This window comes from Nycticebus coucang, chromosome 21 (genome assembly GCF_027406575.1).
Source record: "Nycticebus coucang isolate mNycCou1 chromosome 21, mNycCou1.pri, whole genome shotgun sequence".
NCBI lineage: Eukaryota > Metazoa > Chordata > Mammalia > Primates > Lorisidae > Nycticebus > Nycticebus coucang.
The window spans coordinates 44,707,514-44,719,759 of NC_069800.1; the positions used below are offsets into that span (position 1 = coordinate 44,707,514).

The 12,246-nt window shown below is 54.0% G+C and overlaps 1 protein-coding gene across 1 annotated transcript in view; it reads left to right on the forward strand.

Annotated features, from left to right (window-relative positions):
* VSTM2L (V-set and transmembrane domain containing 2 like) overlaps window positions 1–11,934 on the forward strand; it is a 36,837-nt gene extending 24,903 nt beyond the window's left edge. Inside the window, exons 2-4 of the mRNA XM_053574763.1 lie at window positions 349–518; window positions 1,963–2,013; window positions 10,540–11,934. Coding sequence (XP_053430738.1) covers window positions 349–518; window positions 1,963–2,013; window positions 10,540–10,812 — 494 coding nt within the window. The 3' untranslated portion in view covers window positions 10,813–11,934. The remainder of the gene's footprint in view (window positions 1–348; window positions 519–1,962; window positions 2,014–10,539) is intronic.
* Window positions 11,935–12,246: the final 312 nt, after the last annotated feature.

The window sequence follows — 12,246 nt, forward strand, 5'->3', positions numbered from 1 at the left end:
CACAGAGGCTGGGAAGAACCAGGAGGGAAACTGAGTAGGGTGTCTGGAAGGATCTGGAATAACTAATGAAGTAGCCGCCTCCCTGGCCTCCTGGCTCACCACTTCCAGTCCAGCCCTCCTCTAATCCTCTCAGGCATCTCCCATGTGGCCTGCAGGGCCCAAGACCTGCTCCTTGCCCTCATCTCTGCTGCTGCACTCCTCGGCACACACCTTGCCCAGCTGAGCTTGTTGCACACACGAGCCGGGTCTGAGCTTGCTGTCTGCCCTCTCCTGCCACCGTGCAGCCTTCCCTTGTGTCCCAGCTCTTTCATGAGCCTCTGTCACGTCTCCCCTGTTTCTCTCACACAGCCTTGTTCACGGAGACACCCCACGACATGACGGCGCGGACGGGCGAGGATGTGGAGATGGCCTGCTCCTTCCGAGGCAGTGGGTCCCCCTCCTACTCGCTAGAGATCCAGTGGTGGTACGTGCGGAGCCGCAGGGACTGGACTGACAAGCAGGCGTGGGCCTCGGGCCAGGTGACTGCCCTGGGGGATGCCCGGGTTGGGCTGGGAAGTCCTGAACCCCACCCAGGTGGGGTGTTGCCCTGCCCCTCATCTCCTCCGAGGGATACAGACTCCTGGTGCACCGCAGCACCCAGCCGTCTCCTTCCTCTCCCCCTCCTGGGGTGGAGGTTTTATGTGATGATGGTGGCTGATACCACCACTATCTCCAAAATGGAGGCTTATTATGGGAAGGGGTAGGAGACAGTGCTAGGCCGAGCACCTAAGTGGACCACAGCAAGAAGGCCCTTCCAAAGAGCACAAAGGCCCTCCCTTTAGTATACAGGTGGAGAAACTGAGGCCAGAGGGACAAACTGGCTCAGGTCTGGTGACTTACTTTCCACCACTCCTCCAGGCTGCGCAGGAAGTCATTTTGTAATGGACACCTGGGCAGCCTTGTTGCTGAGTTCCTTTGCAAGTTCATTCACAAGCACACAGGGATGTAGGCAGCAGGCTCCCAGCACTCCCATCACTGCAGCAGGCTCCCCTCTCTACACACACATGCTCATATGCACACCTGAAGAGCAGATGCTATGGGTGCCCTGCCACATGCCAGGCACGCACCATCCCTCTGCCACCTGCCCCACTGCCAGCCACCAAGCCCTGTGACTCTGCCTGTAGGTTTTCTCTGGCCAGCAAGGGAGGCAGGAGGAGCCCCACCCAACACCTGTCAAGAGTTGGAGGATAAATTTCCTCAGGCTGGGCTGGGAGGACTGAAGCCTTCTCTACACTTCCCCATGTTATAAAAGAGCCTCTGACCTTTACACAAGTACAAGTACATATCAAACTCGGTCTTGTTCTTGGGGATGTCAACTTCCTAACACATCCCACCTGCCATATGCAAGCTTAGCGGAGACTCCAGTGGACAGAGAAAGCCCTTGGTCAAAGAGTTGTAGATATTTACAGCTTGAAGCCTCCGGTATCCCATGGCCACAGGTGTGTGGGGAAGGATGTGTGTGCAAGGGCATGACAGCATCTATTGCAAATGCAGGTTCATGTGTGTGACCCACCTGAAAGTCTGAACACACAGACAGACACGCACAAAGCTGATGCTTAGATTTTTGTCTGTTCCCTTATACAACCCAGAAATACGAGTCCCCTGCATATCTAAATGTGTAGCGCGTGCCGTTTTATGTGCGAGTCCCCCTGCATATCTAAATGTGTAGCGCGTGCTGTTTTATGCGCGTGTGAAGTTTTACACGCATCCCCTTTATGCACGCATCTTTTCCTCTGACCATCCCCCTCCATACCTTGAGTGGACAGAGAGAGCTGAGGGACCCCAACTCCAGAACCTGGGGCCCCTGCGCGCCATCTGCCACAGCTAGAATCTGGGCTGTTGTCTGTACCCCTCTGTGAGTCTCCCCCCACCCCGTGCTAACGCCTTGTCTCTGCTCTCTCTACTCCTCCCCACTCCCAACAGCTAAAAGCATCTCAGCAGGAAGACACAGGGAAGGACGCGACCAAAATAAGTGTGAGTTTTGAAAATGATTTCTTGCAAGGGCTCTAATGGAGGGCACAGCTGTGACTTGAAAAAAAAAGGGGGGGGTCTAGTTCAGCAGGGAGCTTGGGCAAGAAGGTGGAAGAGAAGAAAGACAGAAGGAAAAAAAAATGGCTCTGCTCTGGTTTTTAAAAGCCAGAGATTTTTCAAGTTCATTGAATGACAGGCACAAAAAATGACAGGGGAAAGAAGATGCATTCTGTCCTGGCAGGGCCAAGGCTGTGTGTGCCTTGACACATCAGGCCTGTCTCAGTAGCAGTTTTTGTTTGGGGCGCCAACGGGGTCTAATGAGACTGAGGTGGGTTTTTGTGGCCCATCCTGACTGATGGCAGCACCATCTCATGGCCACTCAATGATCTAGCCCCAGGGATGAGTCAGGGGCATGATAGCTGAAGGGCTTCTGAGCCCCCAGGCCTTCTTACCCATTGACTCATGTTACCAAAGCCACACTATATAGACAAGGCCAAGCATTCACCCATTTTACAGGTAGGGCAGCTGAGGCTCAGAGGGGTCAAAGATTGCTGGAGGACTGGACGTGATGGCTCATACCTATAATCCTAGCACTCTCGGAGGCTAAGGGAGGTGGATTGCTTGAGCTCATGAGTTTAAAACCAGCCTGAGCAAGAGCAAGATTCCCATCTCTAAAAAATAGTCAGGCGTTGTGACAGATGCCGTAGTCCCAGCTACTTGGGAGGCTGAGGCAAGAGGATTGGTTGAGCCCAAGAATTTGAGGTTGTTGTGAGCTATGATGCCACAGCACTCTACTCAGGGTGAGTCTCTGTCTCAAAAAAAAAAAAAAAAAAAAAGACTTGCTGGAGGTCACACCAAGAGTGACTGGTGTTGCCAAGCTGTCTAGCTTCATCACTTCAGCTCTTTTTCTCCAGGCTGTGCTTAAGAAATCTCATGGAGTGATGGTTTTAGGAAGGCCGGGGTGCCCAAAGCTAATCCTGGAAAAGGCAGACAGAATTGAGAAAGGAGGGGAAAGGAGAAGAGAACATGGAATACAGGGGACTGACCTGGGGACACATGTGGCCAAGATGAGATAGGATTTGTGCCTGGGGCAAGTCCTGCCAGGAGGCTAGAAGTCCACCAGCAATGCACTCAGAAAGTGCAGGTGCCCCTGGGGGTCAGAATGTGCGAGTGTGTGCAGGGGAGTGACCTCTCCAAATCCACTTTTTTATGCTTGGTTTTTCCGCACCATTTCAAGGACTTGTCCTGGGAGAGCTTGGGAGCCCAAGGCAAATTAAACACAGATGAGCAGTGGAGCTCCACCCTCAAACCGGAGGCTGTGTAGAGAGTGGGCCCCAGGAGAGGTAGGAAGAGCCAGGTCAGGCCGAAGAGGGGCAGTATGGAGGCAGGGAGGGCAGCCGGGAGGCTTCGATGCCCCTCTGGGAAGAGGAGGGGCCTCTCTGCCCTGGGGCACTCTTGGTCTAGAAATTCAGTCATTTCAGCTCAGGGCAGCTATGGGCCCACCCTCCACCCCTGCCAAGGGCATATCCATATCTAATGCCCCATCTCTTGCCCCAACACCCATCAGTTAAGCCCAGGGAAGGCAGACATCTGTGTGTGTATTAATATACCCGTTCACAGCCACTCTCCTGCGATTTTGTTTGGGGTTTCAGGAGTGGCTGAGGCAAAGGAGAGAATAATCTAATTGATTTAGAGGATTAGAATGCGAGGCTGCTGGGTCCCACGTGAGGGGAATGCAACGATGCTAATTAGTTAAATAAAATAAGTGTGCTCAGCGTGATTGTGCAATCACCCCACCCCACCCCCAGCCCCTGCAATTCCTGCACCAGCTGGGGCTCTGGGGCTTTGCTTAGGAAATGCACAAATGGGCCTGGGCCAGGCTCCTCCTGTAGACAGCGCCGCCCAAACGATGGTTCTTCCATATACAAACGCCAGTAGGCGTATGCCACCCTGCGCTCCTGCAGGCAGAGGAGCCGGCTCAGACTTTCCTCTGTGGCCTTCAGGGCTCTGCTCTGCTCTGGGCTCAGCCCACCTTGCTCACTCCTCTCCCTTCTCTCCTCTCCCAACCCCAGCACCTTTCTGCCTTCTGTGCCTCCGCCCTCCAGGCCTTTGCGCAGGTAGACCCCTGCCTAGAAAGCTGTTCCTCTCTCTCTTCCTCCTTCCTCTGACCTGTGACTCAGCCACACTTCCGGTTGTCATTATGCATTTGTGTTATTTGCTTCATGACTGTCTCCCTCAGAGACGGCTGGGCTTGGATGGAACCTGCCTGATTCACTGTGACCCTTCTAGGGGGTCCAGCACAGGGCCTGGCACGGCAGAGTATGTGCCCAATAAATATTTATCGAATAATTATCACATGTACATAACGTGCAGGCCAATGTGTGTGTAAACCCATACCCGGATGTTTGTGTATGGACGTGCCACCAGGATGTTGATCCCGTGCAGACACCCGTATGTGGACGGTGGCAGCACAAGTGAAGGAGCCCACGTGGGGACTGTGGGGCCCAGGAGAGCCCAGAGCCTTTGTCTGTGGGGTGCATCTGAGCCAGGCAGGGGTCTAGGCTCAATATTCCCATGTCTGCTAAAAATCCCGATTTGGACAGAGTATCTCCCAACTTTTAACTAGAGGGACCTAATTTGATCTTTTGAAAAGCACTGTGAGCCCCAGTGCCATCTGTAGCTTGCAGGGTCTTGGGTTCCAGGAGGAGGAAGCGGTCAGCTTCGAGCGTCTTGATGTGGGGAGGGCTCTGGGACCCTGTCAGGGTGGCATGTTGACCTTGGGAAAGTTCCAACTCAGAATTCGCCATGCTGACCGCCAGGTGGGGACCGAGAGGACACAGCGGAGCCAGCACATAGCTCCCTGCGTCTTCCCATCAGCTATGTCCAAGGCACATGTGAAAATACTTTGCAAACTGTAAAGTGCTATGGTTTTTGCCGGCCTGTGTGAATGACATTTGTTCCTGGGGTGGAAACTTGTTAGTAGCATGAACTTGTGAATTGTAAGACTCTCATTCCTAGGAGGAGGGCAGGAAGTGGACGAGGGAATGAGAAGAGCTCAGAATCTCACAGGGAGATCACTTATGTGGTAGGACGAGCATCTGTGCTAAAATAATAGTAATAATAATAAGATAGTGGCTAACATTTATTGAGTGCTTCCCATATGTTAGGAAACACGATGAGCACTTTACATGAATTATCTCCTTTAATTTAGGGCCTGGGGACTGACCCCTGCCCTAAAAATGTCTCCCTTGGTGGCTTGCATATGCTCAGGACTCCACCACAGGGCCTCATTCCTATGGCTCAGGAAAACGTTCCTGCTTATTGGCTATTTTCAAGTTCTGGAAGTTTTCTTTTAATCTAATTAAAGTCCTGTGTGCTAGAATTGAGATTAATTCTCCTCTTAATCAGTTTAGCAAGTAGAAATGGTCTCCACCTTTCTAATTTTTTTTTTTTTTTGCAGTTTTTGGATGGGGCCGGGTTTGAACCTGCCACCTCCAATATATGGGGCTGGTGCCCTTCTCCTTTGAGCTACAGGCGCTGCCTCACCTTCCTAATTTTAAGACAAGGTGAAATTCTCTACAAGTAGTCCCCTGGGATGTCTCTGGACAGGCCACAGTCACACACACCCTGGGAGCTCCCAGTCCAGCCTATGAGATGGGCGTTTACCCAGTAATCACACATAATAAAAAGTAAAATTACAACTCTGACCATCAAATAAGGACAGCTGCCCCGGCAAGAGGGGCCTGACCTAGCCTGGGGGCCAGGAGGGCTTCCTAGAGGAAGTGCTATTTGAAGTGAGCCGCAGTGTGGTGGAGTCGAGGAGGGGTGGGGACTCAGCTGGGTGTGTGTGTTGGAGGAACCGCTGAGGCCTGTGTGTCTGTCAGCCACCATGTGGTGGGGGGCATCAGAAGGTTTAGGTTGGGGGCATTTTGGAAAGATCTATCTCGCTGTCATGGAAGAAGAGGTTGGAAGGAGCTAGAGTGGCTATGGGGAGACCCAGGAGGAGGCTGGGACGATGGCCCACATGAGAGAACTTGGGACCTGGCCTTGCCCAGTGCTGGGGGACCCAGATTCTGGAGAGATGGGGAACAAGTCTGATGATGTTTAGAAGGAAGACCAGTGGGATTCAGGGATGGGGTGTGCCGAGGATGGAAAGAATATCGGGACTGTGACTTGGAGGGGTGTGGCTGGTGTGGGTGAGGCCCTCTGGGGCCCAGGTTTAGGGACACCCTGTGTTGGGTTCTGGACATGCTGAGGGGCGAGTGAAGCAGCAGGTAGAGATAACAGACGCTTAGAGCAGGGCCCAGCCTGGGGCCATCTGACCCTTACTCCCCAGCCCAGCGCCTTCCCTGGGACCACCAGCTTAGCCAGGAAGGCACATGTGGCACCAGTTGGCACCACCCATTCTTCCTGGCATGGGTGGCAGGGAAGATCCCACCCTGCCCACCCTTGAGCTTGCCCAGGGGTGTCCCTGCCTTGCCAGAAAGGCCTATGCCATGGGCAAGCAGGGAGGAGGCTGAACTTGGCCATTGTCAGGGCTCGGCCTTGTCTCTTTCAGCGTAATTAGGTGCTTAATTGTACTGCTAAGGCCTGTCGATGCCTGTGCCGAGGTGATTATGATTTAGAGTCAGGCCGCGTGGCCACCATGTGGGGGTCTCCTCTTCTGGGGCTCTCCAGGCTCAAAGGAGGCCTGGACCATGGGCTTTCTGTACATGTGTGAATGATGACATCCCTCAGGCTGCTCCTGCCACACCCAAGAAGCTAGAGTGGGATGTTGAGCCACCACCTCCCCCCATGGGATAGGCCTGGGGACAAGGTGAAAAGATAAACCTGTAGTTTACTGCTCACAGGAGGCTCCCCAGCGGTGCGGTTATGGCCTGGTCTCTGTCACTAGGTGGATGGCCTTGGGAAAAATCACTTTGCTCTCTGAGCCTCAGTTTTCTCAGCCATACAATGGGTATCTTAGCAGATACCCACTACATAATGGGGTTTTTGTAAGGTTTAAATAAGATTGATAGGCTGGGCATGGTGGCTCATGCTTGCAATTCTAGCACTTTGGGAGACCATGGTGGGAGGATTGCTTGAGGCCAAGAGTTCAAAAACAGTTTGGGCAACATAGCCAGACACCATCTCTACAAAAAATTAAAAAGTTAGCAGGGTGTGGTAGTACATGCCTGTAATTCCAGCTACTGTGGAGGCTGAGGAAGGAGGATCCCTTGAGCCCAGAAGCAATGATGGACACCACTGCACTCCGGTGTGACCAATTGCGCAAGACCCTGTCTCTTAAAGAAACCATAATAAGATTGATGAAGCTTTAGCTTCATATCATCTCTCGGTGATTGAGTGCTCCGTAAACATTAGCTACTAGCGCTCCATTACTGCTGTTACTGTTTTTGTTAAAAGCATTGTTGTTTGCCTTTTCCAGATTGTGCTTAGAGGCACAGACCACTGGTGTTAGGAGGGAGCAGCGTCTGAACTATCCCCACCCTTTGTCCTGTAGGAAGCTGGCTCACTGAGCTGCTGTGTTAGGGCTTGATGTCTGGGTTCTCTACTAGACCTTCAGCCTGTCCACATGGCTGGGGTCTGGCTGGTTCATAGTCATGAGTGCCCAGCTCAGAGGAGGCTGAATGCTTGTTGAATGAATAATGAATTTAGCCCAAGGAAACTGAGGCCAGGGTCAAAGCTTGGCTTCTCACCACCCCCGTCCTCCTCTGAGAGGGGAAGAGGCCACATCTGTCTGCTGGCAGAGGAAGTGACAGAGTGGGAGGGAGCTGGCTGCTCCTGTTTGGCCTAAGTGGTCCTGTTTGGGGGTAGGGAAAGGTGGGAGGCAGGCCGGGGCTGCACTTGGTGCCCCCTCCCTAGGCGCACTTGCTCCCAGGGCTCTGCATCATTACTCCATTAGCGCCTTGTAGGGTTGACAAATGAAGGATAATTAATATCCATGAGGGGAACAGATGTTGAGGTAATTTGCTCCCGCTGCACCTTTGCAACAGCATCTCCTAACTCACCCGAGAGTGTGGCAGGACCGCAAGGCCTCTGTGTGCCCTCGGTCGGAGGTGATGGAGCCAGCAGGACAGGGTGGGCTCCTGCTGGGCCTGCCGCTGGGGAGGGGACGCCCTGCACCACGAGGGGCAGCCGGAGAGTCTCCTACTGCTTGTCATTGGGAAGTTCAGCCTGTGTTCCATCTTGGTGCCTCCTGCTGAACTGTCAGCCCTGCTTTCCTGCTTCACAGAAGGGAGGATGGGCCAGGCTCCCCACTGCTGCCGACCCTGCCCCTGCCCTTCTGGAGCCCGAGAAGTTGCTGTGGCCCTACCAGCTCTGGGTGACCCTCTGTGAGCTGTCACACTATTGGGAGGGCGAGAGTGTGTGGAGTCACGCCTAGGTTCAGTTCCCAGGTCTGCTACTCTGTGACTCATCACCCCTGGATGAGGCACTTTTGGAGCCTCAGTTTTACCATCTGTAAAGTAGGTATACTCATGTTTGTGACTTACAACTAGAAAGCATGACATCTGGGTACCACTTCAGTTGGAGAAAGAAGGCAATGGGGTGAGTCCATTCATTGAAAAAATGTTTATTATTATTTACCAGGTGCTGAGCTCTGTGATGGCTGATCACATGAACAAAATAGATATTATCCCTGCCCTCAGGGAGGGTACGATTTAGCCAGGAAGAGGAACCAAGATCAAGCCAACAGACAAACTAAAAGATTCAAAATGAGATGACTGCTATGCAGAAAATAGGGGGTTGCAACAGGGGAGTTGAAGTCTTGGAGAAGGTGCAGATGGATAGGGTGCAGTGCCCAGGCAGAGGCCCCACATGCAAAGCCTAGATAGAGTTTCACCTTTAGGAGCTGTTGGAAAGAGGCCTCCCAGGGAGGCCAGAGCAGATTATTGGGATGATTGGCAGTCACACGTGCACAGGCTCAGAAACATCTACTGGCTTAATGCACACACACACACACACACACACACACACACACACACACACACACACTCCCAGAGACCACCCGCTGCCCTCACTGCAGGGTGACCAGTAGGGGCATCCTGGTGGGCCAGGGCTGGGCTTCCCCCTCTAGGGGTTGAGGCTTGGCAGGAACAGGCCAGCTTCTCATCCCTTCAGAAGAAAGACAAGTAGGGGTCTGGTGAGCCTGTGATGTCAGCAAGTGGTAAGATCAGGGAGCAAGACTGGGAAGGTGGTCACCAGTTGGCAGCTGGGGACTGATCACAGGTGTTCTGTCCAGCTGGCTCAGGGGCTACAGGAGCTGTTGATAGGCTTGTTTGGCTCTAAGAAAGGAGCTAGGGAAGGATGGAAGCCCCCTTCCACCACCACTTCCCCCCTCCGTTGGCCCACCTCCCTCCCCTTAAAAAATAAAACTTTTTATGAATTACAGTCTCGTACAAAGTTGCAAAATAGGTCACTGAATCTACCTGTGCCCCGCACCCAACTTTCCCACTGATGTATCTTGATTAATTACCCAGCTGTCTTCTCTGCTTCCAGCAGCTTTATATTCAGGGCAGACTTAACTCCTGAGAGCTTTAATCTAGAAACCATGCAAATAGTCACTAATAGGCCACGGTCCACTAATAGGGGACTAGCTGAGCAGAATGCAGTGTATTGGTGGGGTGGAATACTACACAGCAACGCAAAAGAACAAACGGATCCAGGCAGCACCTCGGAGCAATCTCATTGACGCTGTGTTGTGTGAAAGGGGCCAGGCGGAGGAGGAAGTGGCGATCAAAGAGTTCCGAACCAGGGAAAAGCTAATCCCAGGCCACAGAAGTCGGAATGTGGTTAACCCCAGTAGGGAGGGGGGAGGTGGAAAGGGGGAGAGATGGTGTCATACGCCTGGGGTCAAGGTGGTTACTCAGGTGGACACATGAGGAAAACTTCAAGCTATGTGCACTTTACTGTATATAAGGTAAACATCCATTTTAAAATAAAAATTTTAAACCCAACGAAATAAACAGAAAGCCAAAGTACAAAGACAAATAAAACAAACACCTCTGCTCCCCGCAACTGGAATGAACAGTTATTAGTGTCCTGATATGTTTGTAGTCAGCCTTCATGATTTTTTTAAGTAAATATAACTTGCGGACAAAGCGAGGCCTTCACTCTTCTAACCCAGGCCTACTCCCCTCCCTACAGAGGCAAGCACCGTGTTCCCTCCCTTGGAAGACTCCAAGCCAGTATGGAGTATTTCTATGAGTTGACTTATCAAAGTGGCAGCATACTGAAGTGCTTTTGCAGGGAGGTCTCCTCCCTTCCTGCTCGCCACTGAGCCATGCGTGCCCAGTTCTAGGCTCTGAAGTATTCTTTTGGGTGGACCGGCCACTGTTTATGTACCTGTCCCTTTGATGACATTTATGTTGTTTCTATGTAATTCACTCTTGTGAGGGTACAAACCCGGGAGTGCCCTCGCGGGAGGGTCTGGGGCCGGGTCCCTAGAATGCTTTTCTGGGACCCCTGCTCCCACCATTCTCCCCGGCCCCGCCGTGGACAGACAGGTCACAGTCTCTCTGTCGCCCCCAGGTGGTCAAGGTGGTGGGCAGCAACATCTCCCACAAGCTGCGCCTGTCCCGGGTGAAGCCCACGGACGAAGGCACCTACGAGTGCCGCGTCATCGACTTCAGCGACGGCAAGGCTCGGCACCACAAGGTCAAGGCCTACCTGCGGGTGCAGCCGGGAGAGAACTCCGTCCTGCACCTGCCCGAAGCCCCTCCCGCCGCGCCCGCACCCCCACCCCCCAAGCCCGGCAAGGAGCTGAGGAAGCGCTCGGTGGACCAGGAGGCCTGCAGCCTCTAGACTGATGTCCCCGCCCCACGCTGTACAGAGTGCATGAGGAGCCGCTGGCCCGCCGGGGACCGGACTGCCTGCGTCCAGCCGCCTCCCCACCCCCGGGCTGCCCGTGGCCACCGCGTCGTCGGCCCTCTGCCCAGAACCCCTTGCTCAGCATGTAAGCCCCACCCCTCCCCTTTCAGACCCCTGCGGTGACCTGGCTCGGAGAAAGTGGCCCTGGGCACCAACAGAACGACCGCCCTGAGCTCTGGGGCGACAATCGTGCCCGGGCCCGGGCTGCCCTCCCCTCTCTGTCACCAGCTTCCGTGGAGTCCAGTGTTTTGCTTTGCTTGCTTGTCCCCACCCTGACCTGAGCCGGGGCCTCCCAGCCTTACCTCCCTCCTTTCCACCAGCCCCTGCTTGGACCTGGGGGTGTGGACAGTGGCCCCTCGCAGAAGGTAGACTTGAGTCTTCTGAGCGGAACTAGGGCCTCTCCTTTGGCGAAGTACTGGGGTGCAGAGCTCCCGGGAGGGCCTTTCTGAGCCGTGGCCATCAGCAGGGTTGCCCACAGGAGCCCTGGGAGGAAAGGATGCCCCCTTGCCTCCCGGTAGGTCCCTCTTGCTCAGCCTTTTTACACCTAAAAACAGCTCCCGTCTGACCAGCCAGGGATGCGGGGGATGGGGAATCTCTGCCCTGGCACTCAGCAAGTCAGAGGGAGGGCCCTGCGCCTCTGACCCTCCGCCCCATGCAGAGTTTTGCACCAGCAGGACCCCTTCATGGGTCTTCTAGGCTCTCCCAGGAGCCCCCCTCTGCCAGCCCCCAGTGTCCCAGCCCTCTCTTGGGGCCCATGCCAAGACCACCCAAGGGCCTGGGGCTGTTGGGAGCTATGGGCCCCTACCAACTCCCTCACCATTCCTGATCAGGGGTACACCCACCCCCTGGTGATTTGTAAATATTTCTATTGCACCCAACACCCCCTGGAACTGGCTCCAACCTCTGGCCACCCCTCAATAATGGAGTAGGGGAGGTGGGAGAGGTTGAGGGCTTTGCCTTGGGGTGTGTGGGGTGCCCTATAAACATGATCTAATCCGTGACTACCAGCCAACCTGAATAAAGTGGTTTAAAAAAGCCTCCAGGCAGTGTCTTTCTGGGGCATCTGTGCCTAGGAGCGGGGCAGCAGGAGTGGAGGTAGTGGAGGTGCTCCACACCCACACCTCCCTGGAAGCTGCTGGGCCTGCTCTACCCCCCAGCCCCCAGCAAGGCCAGGTCCAGCAGGAGAGCCAAGAGCCTGGGGCAGCACAGGGGAGGGGCACAGACAACCAGCCTTGGATTATTCTTTGATTCTGAGATAACCACACCCATAGAAGAGTGTACAAAACACGTTTACACAGTTCTGTGAATAATAATGAATGAAGCAAATACGTGTGTAGCTACCACCTACCAAACATCAAACTCCAGAGC